Source organism: Macaca mulatta, chromosome 19, assembly GCF_049350105.2.
Source record: "Macaca mulatta isolate MMU2019108-1 chromosome 19, T2T-MMU8v2.0, whole genome shotgun sequence".
Classification (NCBI taxonomy): Eukaryota; Metazoa; Chordata; class Mammalia; order Primates; family Cercopithecidae; genus Macaca; species Macaca mulatta.
The window spans coordinates 11,743,004-11,765,193 of NC_133424.1; the positions used below are offsets into that span (position 1 = coordinate 11,743,004).

The window sequence follows — 22,190 nt, forward strand, 5'->3', positions numbered from 1 at the left end:
TTTTTTTTATTTTTTGAGACAGAGTCTCACTCTATAGCCCAGGCTAGAGTGCAGTGGCACAATCTCACTCACTGCAACCTCTACCTCCCAGGTTCAGGTGATTCTCCCACCTCAGCCTCCTGAGTAGCTGGGATTACAGGCGCATACCACCATGCCCGGTTAATTTTTAAAGTGTTTTTAGTAGAGATGGGGTTCCACCATGTTGGCCAGGCTGGTCTCAAACTGCTGACCTCAAGTGATCCACCCACCTGGGCCTCCCAAAGTATTGGGATTACAGGTGTGAACCAGTGCACCCGTCTTCCAGTGGTATTTCTTGTTTTAAGGTCTGTTCTGTCTTAGAGTAGTCACTCTAGCCCTCTTATGGTTATTGTTTGCATGGTACATCTTTTTCCCTTCTTTTACTTCTTTTATTTTCAGTCTGTTTCTTTGAATCTACGACAGCATATGGGTTTTGCATTTTCAGCTGGTATGACAGTGACTGCTTTTTGACTGAGTTTCTAAGACCATTTACATTTACTGTAATTTCTGATATGATTGGACTTACACTTGCTGTTTCTTTTCTGTGCCTTCCGTTTTTGTTCCTCCTTTACTGCCTTCTTTTGTGTTTAATGGCTTTTTTTCTAGATTTTTATTTTTATAATGCCTTTTTTTTTTTTTTTTTCCTCAGACAGTCTCGCTCTATCGCCCAGGCTGGAGTGCAGTGGAGCAATCTCAGCTCACTGCAATCTCTGCCTCCCGGGTTCAAGCAATTCTCCTGCCTCAGCCTCCGGGGACTACAGGCGCCTGTCACCACACCAGCTAATTTTTTTTTTTTTTGTAGTTTTGGTAGAGACAGGGTTTCACCATGTTGGTCAGGCTGGTCTTGAACTCCTGACCTCAGGTGATCCTGCCCACCTTGGCCTCCCAAAGTGCTGGGATTACAGGCAGGAGCCACCACCCCTCGCCTCTCCTATTTTTTTGCTTACCTCTTCATGTTTAGTTGAAGTGTACTTTAGCTAAGCTGGAGTCTGACTTACCTGTGGGAGATTGTGGTGGCCTGTGGTCTGTTTAATAATTTCCTTGGGCTAAATCTGTGAAATCTGGTTCTCGCACAGTATGTGTAGCCTCTGCTATATTTGCTCAGTTCTTTTAAACATTTTTTGGCTTTGTCTTATTCGTGATTTTTTCCCCTGGTTCATCAGGGGCAGACAGTGTTTCTTTGTCACTTAGTGGTCATCTAAAGATTGGGCACAGTTTATGCTCAGACACGCACCTTCTTTCTCCTGCTGATGGTTCAGTTGTATGAGGAGGTGCATTCCACATTTGGGCCATTGTCGGGTTCTCCCTCGCACTTTTGCTTTTCTGGGCCCTTTGGCGTCTGTGCATATGCACAGACTCAGCCTCAGCCAGCAATACGCTTTTTCCTACCGCGGCTGATCTCACCTCCATTGGCAGTGCCACTGGGCTTGAGCATTGCCTCCTTCTACAAGTGACTGAGCCCCTTCCACCTCCCTGCCAAGCCTCACAGCCTGCAACTCTCCAGCCATAAGACCTTCATGTGTCCGGAGCTGTGAGGCAGAAGAGGTGAAAGTGGCCCACAGTAAAAGTGCTGCAAACTCCCGCTCTTCCCACCTGAAGTTCAGTTTTTTAAGGTTCAGTGATTCTAGTAGACCTTTGGTCAACTTGGTGAGCTCTGAAATGCTCACTTTGTCAATTTGTCCTGCTTTATAGTTGCTTTTTGGGGAGGAAATTTGCCCACCTCCTCATTTGAGTTTAGCCCGAAGTCTCACTCCTGTTTTAATTCCAGTATGTCTGTACCAGCTCTGATTTTCTTGCCTAAAATGTTGGTGTTATTACCACCTGTTTATTCCAAGTGATCTGTAAAATCATTTTTTGTGATCTAAGGGAAATCCCACTGGCTTTTCACTGGAATTATTTAACAGATTAATTATAGATAATATTTTTAAAGCTTTGTAGCAGTTCCAGTATAGATAAGGGAACAATCCACTGTGGTGTATTTGTATGATTTAAGTGGCAAGACAAGAATAGTTTAAGATAAGGAAATGCATTCATGTCTATTTTCTCAATATGTGTTATGCAAAATCCCAGTAAAGGCTGGAAAACCATTAAATGACACAACGTGAATGCTTAAACAAGTCCATAGAAACTTTCAGTAAACTGAGATGCCTCATGTTGCCAGTGTTATTAGACATGTTGTAGATGGTTGAGACTTGTCAGTAAAGCTGGAAGTAAATTACAAGCAATAAATATTGAAAGTTGGCTCTAAGATATTTAAGGCCAGGTGTGGTGTCTCACGCCTGTAATCCCAGCATTTTGGGAGGGCGAGTTGGGTGGATGATCCGAGGTCAGGAGTTTGAGACCAGCCTGGCCAACATGACGAAACCCCGTCTCTACTAAAAAATACAAAAATTAGCCGGGGATGATGGTGGGCTCTAAGATAATACCTAGAAAATCCAAGAGAATCAATGAAAACCTGCTTTAGTAGGTTAGCAGAGAATAAACGTGTAATGTTCATTTTATAACAGGGGTAGGAGGGATATGGAGTCTACTTCTAATTAGTAACAAAAGTCCAGAATACCCTGAGATAGCCTTAGAAGAAGTGTCGGGACCAGGTGTGGTGGCTCATACCTGTAATCCCAGCACTTTGGGAAGCCAAGGCAGGCGGATCATGAGGTCAGGAGTCCAAGACCAGCCTGGCCAACATAGTGAAACCCCGTTTACTAAAAATACAAAAATTATCCAGGCTTGGTGTCGTGTGCATGTAATCCCAGCTACTTGGGAGGTTGAGGCAGGAGAATCGCTTGAACCTGGGAGTTGGAGGTTGCAGTGAGCCGAGATCATGCCACTGCACTCCAGCCTGGGCAACAGTGCGACACTTCGTTTCAAAAAAAAAAAAAAAAAAAAAAAAGATGTAGCCAGTATGGTGGCATTTGCCTGTAGTCCCAGCTACTTGGGAGGCTGAGGCGAGAGGATTGCTTGAGCCCAGGAGTTTGAGACCAGCCGGGGGAAGGTAGCGAGACCCCATATCTACAAAATTTAAAACATTTGAGCTGGGCGTGGTGGTGCGTATCTGTAGTTCTAGCTGCTGGGGAGGCTGAGGCAGGATGATCTCTTGAGTTCAGGAGTTCGAAGCCATCTGGGCAACATAGTGAGACTCCCATATATTAATAATAATAAATACATAATTTTAAAAGGAAGACGTAAATAACAAACATCACACATTCCAGGATAGGTAGAGAGGGTGAGGGCTGTAAGAAGATCACTTGCTTCTAAAACTATGTTCTCCCCATGGGAGTCCCGTTCCCCCTCTCTGGGGAATGAATCGAGGTGACACGGGCTTGTCTCTTGGTAGGAGGAGGAGGAAGAGCAGCCGCAGGCAGCGCAGCCTCCCACCCTGCCCGTGGAGGAGAAAAAGAAGATTCCAGATCCAGACAGCGACGACGTCTCTGAGGTGGACGCACGGCACATCATTGAGTAAGGGATCCTGACACACACTGTTCTGTGCCAGCTTCCTGTGAGGTGGCGCTGGTGGGAGTGGCTAGAATCCCAGCCATCCCTAGACGACATTTAGCACTGTCCAGCCAGCTGCTACTGTGGAATCACAGAGAGCAAATTTATTTACTTCACATTTCATGTATTTTATAGGGATTTAATAGAGCAAATGCATTCGCATGGTTCACCATATGCTTACGAGGTAGTCAGGTGTGTGGGAGAAGCCCTCCTCCCCCCGTCCCCTGCTCCTCAGCTCCCTCCCTTTCCACTGCCCTCCCTGGGGAAACTTTCCAGCCTCGTGTGTCATCTTTCAGAGATGCTGTCTGCATTAGCAAGGAAAATGTGCATGTTTTTGTCTTTTCATTTGCATACATATCTCCGGTGTACATTGTTGTGCACCTTGTTATTTTCACTGAACCTTCCCTCTCGGAGGTGATCCTGTGTCCGTGCAGAGTGCTCCCAGTCTGGTCCTCAGTATGCAGTGTCATACTGAGTCACGTTATATTCTCATTTTTGTAGGCCTGTCCTTTGGTGGCAGGCATTTAGGTTATATTTCTCATCTTTTGCTCCTGTAACACATCACAGTTAACACACTAATCTCATCATTGCTTATGGTAAGGAATGAATGGATCCTGTTAAAAGGCAAGAGAGGGCCGGGCACGGTGACTCACGCCTATAATCCCAGCATTTTGGGAGGCCAAGGCAGGCGGATCCCTTGAGGTCAGGAGTTCAAGACCAGCCTGGCCAACATGGTGAAACCGCATCCCTACTAAAAATACAAAAATTAGCTGGGCGTGGTGATGTGCACCTGGAGTCCCAGCTACTTGCGAGACTGAGGCAGGAGAATCGCTTGAAATGGGGAGGAGGAGGCCGCAGTGAGCCGAGATAGCACCACTGCACTCCAGCATGGGCAACAGAGTGAGACTCCATCTCAAAAAATATATATATATATAGGTGGCTAAAAGTCACCTTTTTTTTTTTTTTTTTTTTTTTTTTATTTCACCAGGCTGGAGTACAGTGGCACGATCTCAGCTTACTGCAACCTCCACCTCCTGGGTTCAAGCAACTCTCCTGCCTCAGCCTCCCGAGTAGCTGGCACTACAGGCGCGGGCCACCATGTCCAGCTAATTTTTGTATTTTTAGTAGAGATGGGGTTTCACCATGTTGGCCAGGATGGTCTTGATCTCTTGACCTCGTGATCCACCCACCTCGGCCTCCCAAAGTCCTGGAATTACAGGCATGAGCCACTGCACCTGGCCAAAGTCACTTTTTAAAATAAAAAGATTCAGATTATATTACAAATTGCCTAAGTTTTAACAATTCTGGTTTTGTATGGACCTGTTCAGTCTGTGTTTCTTTTCACCTTTAGGCTCATGAATTGTTATTAGAAAGAATGGGTCCTATTATCAGCGTCTGGCTAGGTGCAGTGTGTCTTTATGTGCTTTGGCAAGTGACAGCATTCTTTTTGTTTGTTTGTTTTGAGACAGTCGCTCAGGCTGGAGTGCAGTGGCTTGATCTCTCAGCTCTCTGCAGCCTCTGCCTCCCGGGCTCAAGCGATTCTTTCACCTCAGCCTCCTGAGTAGCTGGGGTTACAGGCATGCGCCACCACCACGCCTGGCTAATTGTTTTTTTTCTTTATTTTGAGACGGAGTCTCACTGTGTCACTTAGGCTGGAGTGCAGTGGCGTGATCTCGGCTCACTGCAGGCTCTGCCTCCCGGGTTCACGCCATTGTCCTGCCTCAGCCTCCCGAGTAGCGGGGACTACAGGCGCCCGCCACCACGCCCGGCTAATTTTTGTATTTTTAGTAGAGATGGGGTTTCACCATGTTGGTAAGCCTGGTCTAGAACTCCTGACCTCGGGTGATCCGCCTGCCTTGGCCTCCCAAAGTGCTGGGATTACAGACATGAGCCACTGCGCCCAGCCTAATTTTTGTTTTTTGTAGTACAGATGGGGTTTCACCATGTTGGCCAGGCTGGTCTCGATCTCCTGGCCTCACGTTATCCGCCTGCTTCAGCCTCCCAAAGTGCTGAGATTACAGGCATGAGCCACCGCGCCCGTCTGAGTGACAGAATTCTTGTTCTGTGGTGGTGCAGTCAGGACCCAGAGCTCCCAGGAGTCCAGTCTGGGCCCCTCAGGCTCAGTGTGCGCTGCCCTGCCTGGCCTCACACTCTCCGGCTGCACCTCTGTATGTCTTACAGTGCTGGCCACAGGTCATTCTGCAGAAAGGGCCACTCCACAGAGTTTGTGTCAGGAGTGAGCACGTTGTCACAGATAGGAACGTGTGTCCTTACTCAGCGCTTCCGTCTCACTCCCAGGAACGCCAAGCAAGATGTCGATGATGAGTATGGTGTGTCCCAGGCCCTGGCACGTGGCCTGCAGTCCTACTATGCTGTGGCCCACGCTGTCACCGAGAGAGTGGACAAGCAGTCAGCGCTTATGGTCAATGGTGTCCTCAAACAGTACCAGGTGAGGTGGGGACTGGGGAGGCCACTGCCGTGTAGCTGCCTCGGTGCAGGTGTTCCCAGGTGGTGGGGGCTGCGGACGTCAGGCAGACCTGAGTTCACTTTTTGCTCTTTGTGGGCAATGCACTTTTCCCCTCTGAGCCTCGGTTTCCCCATGTGTAAAACAGAGATGTGGTCTGATACGTTAGCTGCCAGGAGGAAGTGCAACAGCAGAAAGTCAGTGTCTACTGAGTGCCTGATGTGCCAGGCAGAGTGGGAGCGATTTGCACGCCAGTGGCCTCACGGAGGAGATGGGGCCACCTGAGGAGCAGAGAGGTGCAGCAGCTCCTCAGCATCACACCGTGTGTAGGGCTGAACCAGGGCCGGAGCTCAGATCTGGGCATCTGCTTGCTCAGGACAGGTTACCTGAGCTCTGTGTGGTGTGAAACGGCAAGCGTCTGGAGCTTAGATCTAGGAGCCGGCAGCCCTGGACTCCGCTCTTTCTTCTGGGGATGGGGTAGCAGGTCCTGTGTGAGGGTGAAAAGATGATGGCTCTGAAGCTTTTCACCTGGGCCTGACTTGGGACAGTCAAGAAGCAGAGCTGCTCATGCTTTTAATGCGGCCCGCCATCCCGAGCTCATTACAAGGTCCCACAAGACAACCAGCACAACTCCAACCAAAGAACAGGCCTCTCTGGTTTTCCATTTGATTGTGATCCCTCTTACCCAACTCTCTTTTCTTTTCTTTTCTTTTGAAATGGAGTCTCTCTCTCTTGCCCAGGCTGGAGTGCAGTGGCGCGATCTTAGCTCACTGCAACCTCTGCCTCCCGGGTTCAAGTGATTCTCCTGCCTCAGACTCCCGAGTAGCTTGGACTACAAGTGTGCACCATCACGCCCAGCTAGTTTTTGTATTTTTACTAGAGACAGAGTTTCACCATGTTGGCCAGGCTAGTCTCAAACTCCTGACCTCAGGTGATCCACCCACCTTGGCCTCCCAAAGTGCTGGGATTACAGGTGTGAGCCACCTCACCCAGCTCCAACTTTCTTTAAGACAACTCTTAAACCTTTTGTGTTAATATCAGCATTCAAAACTGCGCATGCACCTATAGTCCCAGCTACTTAAGAGGCTGAGATGGGAAGATCACATGATCCCAGGAGTTGAAGATGGGCTGGGCAACATAGTGAGACACTGCCTCTACAAAAATATTTTTAAAATTAGCTGGGGGTGGTTGCACACATCTGTAGTCCCAGATACTCGGGCGGCTTAGGTGGGAGGAGAGCCCAAGCCCAGGACTTCTGAGCTGTAGTGCCCTATGTCGATTAGGTGTCTGTACTAAGTTCAGCATGAATATGATGACCTTCAGGAGTGGGGGACCACCAGGTGGCCTAAGGATGAGGGAATCTGCCCAGGTCAGAAATGGAGCAGGTCAAAACTGATGTGCTGATCCGTAGTGAGATAGTCCCTATGAATAGCCACTGCACTCCAGCCTGGGCAGCATAGAGAGACCCCATCTCTATAAAACAATAGTGAAACAAAGGCAAATCTCATGGTCAGTGGAATTTTCCAGGAGTCCAATGCAGTTAAAAAAATTAGAACTTGGCTAGGCGCAGTGGCTCACGGCTGTGATCCCAGCACTTTGGGAGACCAAGGCGGGTGGATCACCTGAGGTCAGGAGTTTTGAGACCAGGCTAGCCAACATGGTGAGACCCTGTCTCTACCGAACATACAAAAAATCAGCTGGGCATGGTGGTACATGCCTGTAATCCCATTTGCTTGGGAGGCTGAGGTAGGAGAATTGCTTGAACCCAGGAGACAGAGGTTGCAGTGAGTCAAGATCGGGCCACTGCACTCCAGCCTGGGTAAGAGTAAGACTCGGTCTCAAAAAAAAAAAAAAAGAATTAGAACTTGGCCAGAACTTACTTCCTCAATCCATTATGAAAATTTCCAAATTTTCCTTCATAATGTTATCTTCAGTTTGCAAATAGTCTTCTATTTAAGGCCTGTATTTCAGAAAGCTCCCAGGCTTTGGAAATCCCTCCCATAATCTTGAAATGATGTTCAGGCGGCAAATTCCTCACCAAGTCGCCCTGAAGCCCTCGTGGTTTCCTGAGTGCAGGTGTCCCGTGGTGTGGGCCCGTTTTTCCTGTGTGCTGTGTGGGGCATGGTCAGGCAGGGACAGGCGGACAGTGTAACAATTGGGAATGAGCTGTTGGGATGTGCCCCAGAAATGTTACACTTGTCCATCATTAGCACAGTCACCCTGCAACTTCACAGACGCTATTGTAAGGATGAGGTTCCGCAATAAAGAATCGGGTTGGTTCAGAGGAAAAATCCTCGTAAAGGCAGTCAAGGGTGGGATGTGGCTCAGGCAGAACTCGTGGCTGACTCTCTGAATGTGGAGAACCCTCTGGTGTCCTACCCGGCCTTCAGTCCTGGCGTGGCCGTGTCTGTCTTTGCAGATCAAAGGCTTGGAGTGGCTGGTGTCCCTGTACAACAACAACCTGAACGGCATCCTGGCTGACGAGATGGGCCTGGGGAAGACCATCCAGACCATCGCGCTCATCACGTACCTCATGGAGCACAAACGCATCAACGGGCCCTTTCTCATCATTGTGCCTCTCTCGTGAGTACCCGGTGCCAGCAACACCGCACACGCTGCTCACACGCTCCTGTGTTCGTTTCCTAAGTTTGCCACAGTAGAATACCACAAACGAGGTGGCTTAATGACGGAAATGTATTTTCCTGGAGGCCAGAAGTCCAAGGTCAAGCTATAGTAGGTTGCTTCCTCCTGAGGCCTCTCTTCCTGGCTTGCAGGGATGCGTGCTTACACGTGTCTCCCTGTGCCTTCACGTGGCCCTTCCTCCGTGCGTGCTTGTGTCCTCATCTCTTCTTCTTAGAAGGACACCAGTCAGGTTGGATGAGGGTGCATCCTAATGGCCTGCTTTAACTTCATTGCCTCTGTATTGGCCCTGTCTCCAGGTACAGTCACATCCTGAGCTACTGGGGGTTTGGACAGCTCCACCCGCCTTGGGGCTGTGCACAGCTCCACACATCACAGCCTCTGCCTCTGGGTCCCAGAGCAAGTGGGGGCATGACTGCTTATCCCCTTCACCCCTGAGGAGGCCTAGGGTCCCTCTCCTGGGATGTCCTTGGTGTCCTTTTCAAGTCCCACAACCAGCAAAGTCCATGCATGGGAGTCGCAGGAGACAAAAACCTCCCACTAGAAAAGTAGGGTGAGGCCATTGAGGCTCCATTGAACAAACAGTCTCCACTTCCTCGCCATGCAGTGCGATGCTAAGGCCACCAGAGCCGTCAGGCACATCCCAGCGTGGCCCAGGTGCTTGGGCATGGTGGGATCTGGATACCCTAAGAGGCTCTCACTTGCCACTGCCTGGCTCCACTGGCCTTTTTCTTCCAGCAAACTGAGAGTCCGCCCCCTTGCCCACCTCTCTGGACATCTCCTTACCCAGCTCAGCCCCTGCACCAAAAGGGAGACCAGCCCAGGGTTTTCCCAGAAAACCCCAGGGCTGACTCTTACTGGTCCAGTTCAAGTCACATGTCCAGCACGCAGGCAGTCACTGGCCTGGGGGTTAGTCTGCTCTGATTGGCCAAACCTCAGCATGGCACTTGGTCCGGCCCTAGAGCACAGCCCCTAACTCCAGCCAGGCACTCACAGGGACCACTGCAGCCACGAGTCAGCAGCGCACCCCCAACCCCCAGCAGGCTGGCGAGCTGCATGCCCATGCCCCAACCCCGTGGGAAAATGCCCTCCTGTCTGTAAGACAGCCAGGTCCCATGGTGGGCCTCACATCCTGACTGTTGCAGGTAGGACTGGAGGAAAGGTGAGGACCCCAGAACCCTCCCAGGTTTATCGTGGAGCTGTTTCTCTCTTCTGTCCCCCTGCTTCCCTCATGGCGGGTAGAACAGACTGCCCTGGAGGAGCAGGGCTTCCTTGTTGTGCACAGTGCTACAGGCAGCCGCACCTCCCCTCGTGGTCAGACCCAGATTGCTATAGTGATCCCGCTGCACCTTCCTGAGCTCTGTCCCCTGTCTGTCCGGAGGCTGTTCCTTCCGGCTCTGCCCATCTCCTGGCTCCCCTCTGCCCTTCTTCCCCCAGAGGATGATGGGTGCGGTGGCAGCCGCCCTCTGAGGTTCCCGATTTTCCCTTCTTTCACTTAAAAACTTCTCAGATCACCATCTCTGCTGGAACGCCACTCTCCGGGGTGCTGTTGTTTTGCAGCCTTGGTTCTTAGTTAATTTTTGCTTTAAAAAATTTTTTTTAAACTTCATTTTGAAATGATCTTGTTATTTATTTATTTATTTATTTATTTTTATTTTTTATTTATTTATTGTGTGGGGCAATCTCACACAGTGAGCGCAATCTCAGCTCACTGCAAGCTCCGCCTCCCGGGTTCAGGCCATTCTCCTGTCTCAGCCTCCTGAGTAGCTGGGACTACAGGCGCCCGCCACCTCGCCCGGCTAGTTTTTTGTATTTTTTAGTAGAGACGGGGTTTCACCGTGTTAGCCAGGCTGGTCTCGATCTCCTGCCTTGTGATCCGCCCGTCTCGGCCTCCCAAAGTGCTGGGATTACAGGCTTGAGCCACCGCGCCCGGCCTATTTTTATTTTTTGAGAAGGAGTCTCACACTGTTGACTGGCCCGGAGTGCAGTGGCGCCATCTCGGTTCACTGCAACCTCCACCTCCCGGGTTCAAGGGATTCTCCTGCCTCAGCCTCCCAAGTAGCTGGGATTACAGGCATGCACCACCACACCCGACAATTTTTTTATATTTTTAGTAGAGGCGGGGCTTCTCCATGTTGGCCAGGCTAGTCTTGAACTCCTGACCCCGTGATCTGCCCGCCTCGGCCTCCCAAAGTGCTGGGATTAGGGGAGTGAGCCACCATGTCTGGCGAACTCATTTTTATAAAACATTGAAGTGTTAGTGTAAAGAATTACTATGTACCCTTCACGCATCTTCCCCATTCTTTCATAACCCCAGGACAATTATGAAAACCAGGAAAATAACATGGACGTAATACTAATAGCAAACCAGAGGCCTTATTTACCAGTCTTGTCAGTTTTCCCACAAGTGGCCTTGTTCTGGTCCAGGATCCCACACTGTCATGTCTGTGTGGCATGCCTGTGGCAGTTCCTCATTTCATCCTTCATCCTTGTCGAGCTTGACGCTGTTGAATCCTGGTCAGAGCTTTGGTAGCCTCTCCTTCAGTTTGGGTTTGTCTTACGTGATCACGTGGAGCAACGCCACGCCCTGCTTGATGTGCCTTAGCGGGGAAGGCATGAGATGTTGAGGTCTTGGGCTCTTGGGCAAGGTGCCTGCTGGGTTTCTCACTGTAAACCTAGGAGTTACACTTTCCATTAATAACTATCTCGTGGGAACGCACTTTGACAGTATGTAAATATCCCATTTCTCTTCCTACTTTTCCCAGTCATTTCAGCATCTGTCCTACTCCATTTCTTGTTGCCATAAAGGAATACCTAAGGCTAGGTGGTAAAGAGGTTTAGCCAGGTGTGGTGGCTCACGCCTGCAATCCCAGCACTTTGGGAGGCCAAGGTGGGCGGATCACCTGAGGTCAGGAGACCAGCCTCACCAACATGGTGAAACCCTGTCTCCACCAAAAATGCAAAAAAAAATTAGCCAGGCGTGGTGGCGCATGCCTGTAATCCCAGCTACTCCGGAGGCTGAGGCAGGAAAATCGCTTGAACCTGGGAGGCAGAGGTTGCAGTGAGCAGACATCGCACCATTGCACTCCAGCCTGGGCAACAAGAATGAAACTCTTTCTCAAAAAAAAAAACCCAAAAAAACCAGAGGTTTATTTGGCTCATGATTCTGCTGGCTGGAAGACTGGGCACCTGGTGAGCGCTTCAGGCGGATTCCACTCCTGGTGGAAGGCAGAGGGCAACCAGTGTAGAGATCCCATGGGGAGAGAGGAGGCGAGCGAGGTGGGGGTGCCGGGCTCCTTTTAACAGTAGCTTCCAAGGGAGTTCAGAGAGCAAGAACTCACTCATCCCCCATCCCCAGTATGGTACAGGCCATTCATGAGGGTTCCGCCCCTGTGACCCATTCGCCTACCACCAGGCCCCACCTCCAACACTGGAAATCAGATTTCAGCATGAGGTTTGGAAGCACCAAATACCCAAACTATAGCAGCAAACATCGGATAAGTCTTGCCTGAAAAAATAATTACATGAGAGTTGCTAGATACATGGTTACCTGTTTCTATCCACCCTTCTCTGCAAATTACCTGGAATTCTACTATTAGGAAGAGCTTTCTCTTCTCCCCCATGTGCTTGTTAGGGTAATTCTTACATCATTGTGGACTCACGCAAACAAATATTATTTATTTCGTTGCTTCAGTTTTTTCAGGTTCGGCCTAGGAGAATTCTCCCTGGATGAATTGTGTCCTTTCTATTGATTTAGTCATTTCTTCATATGAGTATGGACCCACGGATTAAATTACTTATTTTCTACTCCAGGCTATGCACCAGTGCTGGGTTTTGTTTTGTGGCTCAAATCCATCCAGCTTTGGCCACTGGGAGCTCTTTAGGTTGGCTCTTCTGTCCTTTGACACGCCCCCAGCATTGGGTGAATTTTGAGGACTTTCTTGCTTTTTGGCACCAAGAGATGCCACAGGCTTACATAGTCCATTTCCCGCCCACTCCCTCGAATCAGCCATTTCTCCACGGAGCCTGGTTTCCCTTCTTACAGAATGGGTTTGGGAACCAAGACCTGGGTCCTGGATGGGCTCTTTGCTTCTGGGGTGTCGTTGCTCCCGGGGCCCTCTCAGTGGTCAGTGCTTGGAGATTTGTGTCCGCGTGCGTCCGCGTGCTGATGCTATGTGCACATACCGTCTAAAAGGCCTTCTCTGCCTCTGCATCTGTTTCTGTGTTAAGCTGAACATGAGTTCACGCCACTGTCTGCGGCTCTGAGTGGGGACCACAGGTTCCTTCTCGCACTTGCACCCTGTGCGTGTTCCCAGTCTCAGCGTCCGTGGACAGCAGTTTCAGAGGAGTGAGCCCGTACCTCTGAGAAGCATCTTGAGCCACTAGAACGCAGGCCTTGGGACCAGTTCCTTGTGTCTTCAGGCATCCAGATTGCAGTCAGATTCCATTTCCAGGGTGATAGAGGTCAGCTCCTTCCCTCACTTCAGTGAGGTTGTGAGGTGGGTGCTCCTGCAGTCTTTCCACACCACGCCCCACCTGGGCAAGTGTCCACACTGTGGAACGCCAGCTCCTGCAGGCCAGAAGAGGGCCCGCGCCCTGGGGAATGTTTACAACGTATGGGCATCCGACCGTGCCGGCCCTCTCAACTGGGAATTGCTGCCTCCTCCCATGAGCTGCTTGTCCTGCCTCCGTTTGGACTTCTGTCTCCGGAACCTGTCCCCTCAGGCCCCTCCTGACCCTTGCTCCTGGCTCTTCTCCCTCCCAGTGCAGATGCTTCTCACATCTCCGGCTTCTCCCTTGGTGCCCTGACTGTCCCCCATCATTCCAGGGAGGTTTCACTGTTCCTAAGTCAGCGGAAGCGCAGGGTCAGGCCCTATGGGCCAGGTCCAGTGGCTCCAAGATGCCATCAGGGACCCAGCCTCCCCCAGGTTTTTGCCCAGTCATTCTTGGGTGACTCCAACCCTCAGGCTCCTTACCTCATGGTTACAAGACGGCTCCACTGCCTCCCTCACCTCATCCAGGTTCCAGGAGAGTGGACAGGGCAAAAGGCAGCGGAAGCGCAAGGCTGCTGAGCCCCTGCTCCCCACGCTCCTTCAGAAACTATCCCCGTTGGCTCTGCCGCCTGGTTGGCTGTGGCTTCCAGGGGGGCTGAAGATGGGTTCATGGTGGACACAGCACCTCCCTCCTGGAACTGCTTGGGGGTAAACCAGGAGTAGTCCCTGGAACTCCAGCTTCGAGCCCTGTCTTTACGAACCACCCTGTCTAGACTTTCTGAGTGGCTTCACTCCCCCACTGAAAACTCCCGGCCCCAGTCTTCCTCCCAGAGCCCGCCCCCTTGGGGACTCAGCTTTATCGCCGCCTCCACCCTCTCCTCAGTCTCTAGGCTGTCGGTCCCAGGTGACTCACCCCTCCCCACTGCATTCTGCCTTCCCCCACATCCTCCCTCATCCCAGTCCTGGTCATCCCACAGGGGAGCAGCCACGTGTTGCCACTCCCTCCCATCCCTGTCCTCCTGCCTGCCACCTGAGCCAGGCCCTGCCTCGCCCCTCACTGTCCTTGTTCTCTCTCACAGTCAGGAACCTTCCATGGCTGGAGGGTGGCAGAAAGACAGTTTGGTGTCTCCCATATCCCCAGGTCTCCACAGCACTGTTGATAGCCTGGCTCTGGGCATGAAGCCTGTGTTCTGCAGCTGCATTTTCCTGGCAGCAGGTGCAGGCTCCCCCAGCCCTGGCAGTGTTGTTTCTGTCCCCCATCACATCTCTGTGTCCCTACTTCTCACTCTAAAAGCCCTTGTCCTCTTTTCCCAGTGGCCTCCCTTGTGCCCTCCGAGGCAGAGCCCTTTACGTCCTCGCCAGTCTCCTTCCCTCCCTCCCTCCACCGCCCTAAACACAGTTTCTCTGCCCGCTCTGGGGGCCGTGACCATGTTGGCCTCGCCCTGGCAGCCAGTGGCTGTGGGTTTGCACAGTGAGCCGTTGATGAGAGGCCAGCACTTGACTCTCATTTCCTTGTCCCATCAGAACGCTGTCCAACTGGGCGTACGAGTTTGACAAGTGGGCCCCCTCCGTGGTGAAGGTGTCCTACAAGGTAGGTCACGGCCGCTGAGGTTTCCGCTCTTGCTACGGAGGTGCAGGCAGTGGGCGAGCGGGACATCCACACACACCTCTGCCCAGTGAACTTGGGGAGAATGCTGGGTCTCCCGTCACACGGAGTCTCCAGGACAGCCGGGAACTCCAGTCACATGGGTCCGGGAGTTTGGACTGGGCAGGGACAGAGCAGATTAGCTCAATGGGGAGGAGGAAGGAGTGAGCATGGTGGTCAGCACTCAGAGGCCAGCTCGGGAGCCTGAGATGGGGACCCAGCCACCAGGAATGGGCAGATGGCGGTGCAGGCTGCGCGATTCCCTCAGGCCCTGGCCACCGCTGGCCCGCATTGCTTCCCCTTCCCTCTGCAGCGCATGTTCTGCATGGGGAGGTCTGGGGACGGGCCAGCGGCCCTGCCAGCCCCTTTCCCCACTCCCCTCTGTGAGGACAAGCTCTCCCACCGTGTCACTGGGCAGCTGCAGGGGGTGCCTGTGCCCCTCCTGCCACCCGGCCCCAAAAGCTGAGCTGCGTATCCTGCTTCCCTTACAGGGATCCCCAGCAGCAAGACGGGCCTTTGTCCCCCAGCTCCGGAGTGGGAAGTTCAACGTCTTGCTGACAACGTACGAGTACATCATCAAAGACAAGCATATCCTCGCCAAGGTAGCGTGTCCCCGGGGGAAACGCCAGGCCACGGGCCTAGTGCTTTGGGGCTGCTGCTGCCTGACCACGATGTTCACACGTGGGTCATGCGCCCGTCCCCTCCAAAGCCCCTGCGAGTAACTTCCCAGAGCCCCACCTGCATGTGGGTGAAGACAGCTGCCCTGTGTAGGGGGAAGGCCCAGGTAGGGGCGTCCTCGGGTTTACCTCCCCAACTGTCTCCAGGCAGGCCCTGAGTCAGGCCCAGAAGCTGGGGCCAACTACACAGCATGAGCTCTGCCTCCTCTCGGGCCTTTTGCCCAGAGAGCCTCAGCACCAAGGCGTCTCCTGACCCACCTACAGGGTCCCCATGGGCCTTGGCCAGACCAGTCTTGTCCTCCTGTCTCTCACTGCTTTGGCTGTCCCTCCCTGGGGCCCTGGCTTCTCACCACAGGCCATGGTCTGAGATTCAGCGTGTGGGGGAGAGCTCGAGGGCCAAAAACCATGACTGCCTGCTGGCCTTGGGCAGCTGGTTTGGGCTGTTCTGTGAGGGTCCTGCTGGCTTGGAAGCCTCTTCTGGGATGAAACTGTGATAGCAGTCCCAGCATGGCCATCAGTGATGAAAATATGGCCCAGATAGAAAACAGACATAGTCCTCTGCCTCCAAAAACTCATGTTCCTCATTCGAGGAGGGGTCGCAGGTAAAGATGTACCTGGTCTCACTCCTAAACATCCAACTGAGTGAGTGTTGAGCAGTAGAATTTTTTGTGGTTTTTTTTTTTTGAGACCAAGTCTCGCCCTGTTGCCCATGCTGGAGTGCAGTGATGTGATCACGGCTCGCTGCAGGCCTAATCTCCTGGCCTCAAGCGATCCTCCCACCTCACCCTCCTGAGTAGTCCCACCAAGCCCAGCTAATTTTTTTAAATTTATTTTTTATGGAGATGGGGTCTTGCTGTTCTGCTGATCTCAAACTCCTGACCTCAAGGAGTCCTCTCACCTTGGCCTCACAAAGCACTGGGCAACTGTGGCTGGCCTAACAGTGGAGTTCTTGACCTAGGGATGGGGGAGATGGAGGAGCTGTTTATGGGTTGCCCCGCCTCTCAGTGCATGGCTGGAGTGACGATACTGGGGCTGTGGACTGGGTGCTTTCTTTCCTTTTTTTTTTTTTGAGACAGAGTCTCACGGCTGTCACCCAGGCTGGAGTGCAGTGGAGCGATCTCAGCTCACTGCAACAGCCTCTGCCTCTTGGGTTCAAGTGATTCTCCTGTCTCAGCCTTCCGAGGACTGGGTGTTTTTTCCCTGAGCCAACACGGGAGGAAACTGAGGCCCGGGGAGTTGGGTATCCTGCGTGCAGGCTCTTGCCTCAGGTCTGTGCTTCAGGTGCTTCCTCTGCGGCTGACTCTGTAGAAAGCCAGGTCGTGTGCAGGCCCAGGAACCAGGCTGTGAAACCCCATGCTCCCCTGCCAGTGACTCGGGTGACGTAATCACCCCACAGTGGGAGTGCTCTTTGAGTGCGGCCACTGCGCCCCCTCCCGACCTGCATGGCCCTGTATGTAGTGGCGCGGTCCCTACCCCATGGGGCACACGTTCTGAATCATAGGCTGCTCATTAGAAATGTACCCATCACGGGCCGGGCGCGGTGGCTCAAGCCTGTAATCCCAGCACTTTGGGAGGCCGAGACGGGCGGATCACGAGGCCAGGAGATCGAGAGACGATCCCGGCTAACACGGTGAAACCCCGTCTCTACTAAAAAATACAAAAAAACTAGCCGGGCGAGGTGGCGGGCGCCTGTAGTCCCAGCTACTCGGGAGGCTGAGGCAGGAGAACGGCATAAACCCGGGAGGCGGAGCTTGCAGTGAGCTGAGATCCGGCCACTGCACTCCAGCCTGGGTGACAGAGCAAGACTCCGTCTCAAAAAAAAAAAAAAAAAAAAAAAAAAGAAATGTACCCATCACCAACCCAGTTCCCCTGAGACCCTCCACACCAGCGGGACAGACTCCCCAGTCAGCAAGATGTATCTTCTGTCAGAATGTGCTGGGCATTTTTCTGTGCTGTAGATTGATATGTGTGATTTTGCGGGGAAGCCAGATTACTTTTTTGCAATTCGCTTTGCTCACCTGACAATAGTCATGGGGTCACGGGCCTGTCTCTACCTGAGTCTTGCGAGAGGCTACCTTGTGTGGCTCCAACTCGGTGAGTCGGCCCTGGGGCAGGACATCGGGACTGTGCTCTCCACCCAGCTGCGCTCTTCCACCTGGAGCCTTCCTGGCTCCTGGGCACAGAGTGGGAGATTCTCCCCCTGTGCTGGGCCACCTGCTGCCCCCGCCCCTGATTGCCCACTCTGTGCCGGCAGATCCGTTGGAAGTACATGATTGTGGACGAAGGTCACCGCATGAAGAACCACCACTGCAAGCTGACGCAGGTGCTCAACACGCACTACGTGGCGCCCCGCCGCCTGCTGCTGACAGGCACGCCACTGCAGAACAAGCTTCCCGAGCTCTGGGCGCTGCTCAACTTCCTGCTGCCCACCATCTTCAAGAGCTGCAGCACCTTCGAGCAGTGGTTCAACGCACCCTTCGCCATGACTGGGGAAAAGGTGGGTTTGTCCAGTTGTGCCCATGCTGACGGTTCCAGGTGCGGCTGGTTCTGCTGGCTGGAGCGTGTCCAGCGCCTGCTACAGCTGGCTAGGCCTGTGCTGGGTGCCTGGCGAGATTCCGCATCTGCATGGAGCCAGGGGAGCCCTGGAACCCAAGGCTGGGGCAGCCATAAGGGCCCCAGGGGAGCAGGGCAGAGGTCATGATGGTGAATCTCGGAATGCTCGGGGTGTCTCTGACTCTATGCTCCAGGTGTAGAAGGAATGGTGAGGAAGATGGCCCTGAGGCAGCTGTGGAACCGCAAGTGTGTGGAGAGCACCGCTAGAGTCTGCAGCGTGCTGTAGGCCCCTTTAGGTGCCCTCAGAACTCACCCTCAGGGCAGTGGGAAGGAAGCTTGGAAGATTCCAGTTAACGAGGCCGCATGGTCCGGTTCTGTCTTATGTTGTTTTCGAAAAGCGCAGTGGCCAGTGTGTCTCAGTGTCTGGGTGACAACATCAGCCAGGCTGTGGCATGGCGGCATCATCATGGATGAGTAGCCCCACACCAGCACTGGTCCCTGAGCCTAGAGCCCCCCTTGCTGTTGGAGGTTGAAACTGTGGGACGGGCTGTGTTTCTTTCTGAGGGGTTTAGCCAGATGCTGAAGTGTGGGCAGAACTACAGAGGTTACCTCGAAGTGCCCTGCCCACCCCCTTTTTCCCACCTTAGACAGGTCCAGGGCAGCTGGGGCCTTCCTGGTGTCGTCCGTGAGTTCCCTGCCCTCTCGGCTGCTGGTCAAGGCTGTGACTCTTCTTTTTTTTTTTTTTTTTTTTTTTTTGAGACGGAGTCTCACTCTGCTGCCCAGGCTAGAGTGCAGTGGCCGGATCTCAGCTCACTGCAAGCTCCGCCTCCCGGGTTTACGCCATTCTCCTGCCTCAGCCTCCCGAGTAGCTGGGACTACAGGCGCCCGCCACGTCGCCCGGCTAGTTTTTTGTATTTTTTTTAGTAGAGACGGGGTTTCACCGTGTTAGCCAGGATGGTCTCGATATCCCGACCTCGTGATCCGCCCGTCTCGGCCTCCCAAAGTGCTGGGATTACAGGCTTGAGCCACCGCGCCCGGCCCAGGCTGTGACTCTTCTGACAGAGAAACTGAGGCATTCCCCAAAGCCTCATGATAAAGGGGTCCCCAATTTTTAGATTCCCAGGCCCCCCACACCAAGAGCCAGGATCTGATGCCGTAGTTTCGGCGCTTTCTGAGCCGAGCAAAAGCTCTGCCAAAGGATTGCTTGGGAAGCAATAGAAGAAAAGTTCTGGCTTCATCTTATTTTCCTTTAACTTTTTAATTAAATCATTTTAAAAGTTAGTTCTTAGTAGAGGAGTAGGCGCCGTGGGAGGTCAGGGTTTCTTTCACCTAGTTCCACCCAGGCTGAATGAGAGCCCTCCCTGAGAATCACTCTGTGTAAGCCCCACGTGGTCAGGCTGGCCCCTGCAGCGCTGCTGGCGTGAGCTTGGTGTGTGGTGGGTCTGTGGGCACTCCAGTCTGTGTTACTCGTGGAGAGCAGCATGCCCGCTGCCGGGGTCTTTCTGGTGAGGCACAGGGAGCAGGGTGAGACGCTTCCCAACTGGATGGGGTGAGCAGATGGTCCACACAGAGGTTTGTGCTCTGGGTACTGCGGCTCCATGTCCCAGGAATTACACGGAGGGAACCAGATCCTTACAGTTTCCTAAAGAAGAGGGTGCCCTGCTGGGCCCCCAGAAAGCATAAAGCGGTCTGAAAAGCCACATGCCAAGGGCAGAGTCACCCCAGGGGACCCCATCCCCCCTGTCTCCACATCTGCACCTTCTAGTGAGACCTCCGTTGCCCTCCTTTGGAGGTAATGCTTGCTTCTCGTGTCTTGGTGGGGCCAGGTGGACCTGAATGAGGAGGAAACCATTCTCATCATCCGGCGTCTCCACAAAGTGCTGCGGCCCTTCTTGCTCCGACGACTCAAGAAGGAAGTCGAGGCCCAGTTGCCTGAAAAGGTGACGGAGTTTTGACGGGAGCCACTGGTGAAGCAGCCTCATGTGGGGGCTTTCCCCAGGGCTGGGCGTGCTCTGGGTCTCTCCCCACAGTCCCGGGCCTGCCCTGGTCAATCCAGCTTGGGGGCGGCGATGACGCCACTGGGTCTGTCACGCTCTATGCTGCTGTTCTGCCGTAGGGATTAAAAAGCACTCATAGACTCACATAGCTCACAATAGGTTAGAGCACAAAATCCCACTTCCTGTCGGGGGCCAGGTGCCTGTGCAGGCTCTCCTGGCCACATCAGGAGGGGCCGTGGGCTTGGGGTCGCCCCCTGGCCCCCAGTCATGGCTCTGGGTTTTCAAGGCCTGCAGCAGCCACACCCCCGGACCCAGTTCCCACAGCAAGACCCGCAAACTCGGGGTCCCCAGCCACAGTTGCCCCTCTTGCTGTTTGTTTCCTGGCTGGCTGTGGAGAGGCCCCCAGGAGATGGCTGAGGGGCCCTTTCTGGCCCAGTATCCCCCGGGTATCTCTGTGTGCTACTTCCTCTCTTTGCGCAGGTCTCCCCTCTTCTCTCCAGCTGTGCGGGACTCCTCACCCACACCCCAGTGTGCCCTGGTCAGAGCTCATATGACAGGGCCGGGGAGGTCAGAGCTCGGTTTGGGTGGTGGGAGTCGGGCCTCAAGCCACCTTGGGCCCTCGTGAGCTTCGTGTGCCCCCTGCAGGTGGAGTATGTCATCAAGTGCGACATGTCTGCGCTGCAGCGAGTGCTCTACCGCCACATGCAGGCCAAGGGCGTGCTGCTGACTGACGGCTCCGAGAAGGACAAGAAGGTGGGCCCCGGAGTCCCCCAGCTGCATTCCCCACTGGGTGTCAAAGGCGGGCAGTGTGGCAGGCAGGGCAGAGCACGCTCTGACCATCGGGTCATGATCTGGTCCTGATCCCCAGGGCGTCTGGCCAGCCCTGGTTATGATGGCTGGTGGCTTGTGTCAGGACACACTGACTCAGTTGCCAGTGGCTTCCCCTTTGCTTATGAAACACTGACTCCTTCTGCAATTGGCAGCCTGGGCCCAGCACTAACCCTAGCAGGGTTAGAGTGTTCTAGAATGCCCCCCTTCTCTCTCTTATTAAGTGAAAGGGAGGGAGCGGGCTGTCTCCTTCAGGGGCTGCTCTTGAGAATCCCGGGCCCCAGGACCCACCTGCCTGGCTCTGCTCAGCAGGAGTGAAATTGTCCTCCCAGAGAATACACCAGACCCCTTGACTCTGACCCCAAGGCCTTGACTTCGGCCTGGCTTCCCCCAGACGTTGTGTCTGTGCCCCTCCTCCCCTGAGCTGAACAGCAGTGTGTTCCCTAGTCCATTCCCAGCCCAGAGCACGCACCCCCCGCCCCTGCCCCCACCTCCTTCCTCATCCTGGAGCCCAGGGAGCCTCCTGAGTCATGGCTCACCCAGCTGAGACCCTCTAGGGAATCCCACAGTAACAGTGCCCAGAACAAAGGTGGCATCACAAAGCGTCGGGGACTCTGCCTCAGCCCTTTGCCAGTCTTGCTTCTGTCCCGTCGTGCTGGCCCTGTCCCCGCCATCTGTCCTCTGCTGTACCAGGCAGTCGTGTGTTTCCCAGGGCTTGTTGGGGGCCTCCAGGCCTCCAGCCTGCCATCTCCTCCCAATTGCTGTGCCTAAAGCCACTCCTCCCCACTAGAGTATCCCCACGGCCCTTCTCCCAGCAGCCACCCATCCACCAAGCCCACCCCACCCCGCCCCAGGAGGGCAAGACCCCATTTGGGACCCTCTCATCTGCCTCCCAGGGCAAAGGCGGCACCAAGACCCTGATGAACACCATCATGCAGCTGCGGAAGATCTGCAACCACCCCTACATGTTCCAGCACATCGAGGTGAGCCCGCCGCGGCCCGGACGGCTCAGGGCCTGCCGTCCACTGAGCTCTTAGGCAGAGCTGGCTTGCTTCTCCTCGACAACTCTTTAAAAATAGATTCGAATATTTTCATTAGGTAATGCTGGTACATCTGTTCCTTGTTTGATCTTCACTTCTCCAGTGCTTACGGAAAGAACCCCGGCAGTTAGGGCGCAACATGCAATAGGAATACAGGGCCCTGAAAGCTTACCCTCAGAGAACAGGAGCGTTTGGAGACGTCTCTGGGGGACGTGTCCCCCCGCCAAGGGGGCCCTGCTGCATCTCTTAGGCACGCTGACTTTTCTCACGTTGCGGGGCGTCAAGAGTCATCACCCTCTTCAGTGAAGTGTGGGGGAGTCAGAACCCTTTTGGGTCATGGTGC

The 22,190-nt window shown here is 53.6% G+C and overlaps 1 protein-coding gene across 19 annotated transcripts in view; it reads left to right on the forward strand.

Annotated features, from left to right (window-relative positions):
- The window catches only part of SMARCA4 (SWI/SNF related, matrix associated, actin dependent regulator of chromatin, subfamily a, member 4), a 102,425-nt gene that overhangs the window by 43,299 nt on the left and 36,936 nt on the right, over positions 1-22,190 (forward strand). For 18 of the 19 annotated variants that reach the window (XM_028839590.2, XM_028839594.2, XM_077977287.1 and 15 more), the window contains 9 exons: positions 3,353-3,474; positions 5,809-5,959; positions 8,394-8,557; positions 14,632-14,698; positions 15,244-15,354; positions 17,684-17,926; positions 19,809-19,922; positions 20,625-20,732; positions 21,704-21,790. In XM_028839590.2, coding sequence (XP_028695423.1) covers positions 3,353-3,474; positions 5,809-5,959; positions 8,394-8,557; positions 14,632-14,698; positions 15,244-15,354; positions 17,684-17,926; positions 19,809-19,922; positions 20,625-20,732; positions 21,704-21,790 — 1,167 coding nt within the window. The remainder of the gene's footprint in view (positions 1-3,352; positions 3,475-5,808; positions 5,960-8,393; positions 8,558-14,631; positions 14,699-15,243; positions 15,355-17,683; positions 17,927-19,808; positions 19,923-20,624; positions 20,733-21,703; positions 21,791-22,190) is intronic. The other variant, XM_077977296.1, reaches the window with a different exon arrangement.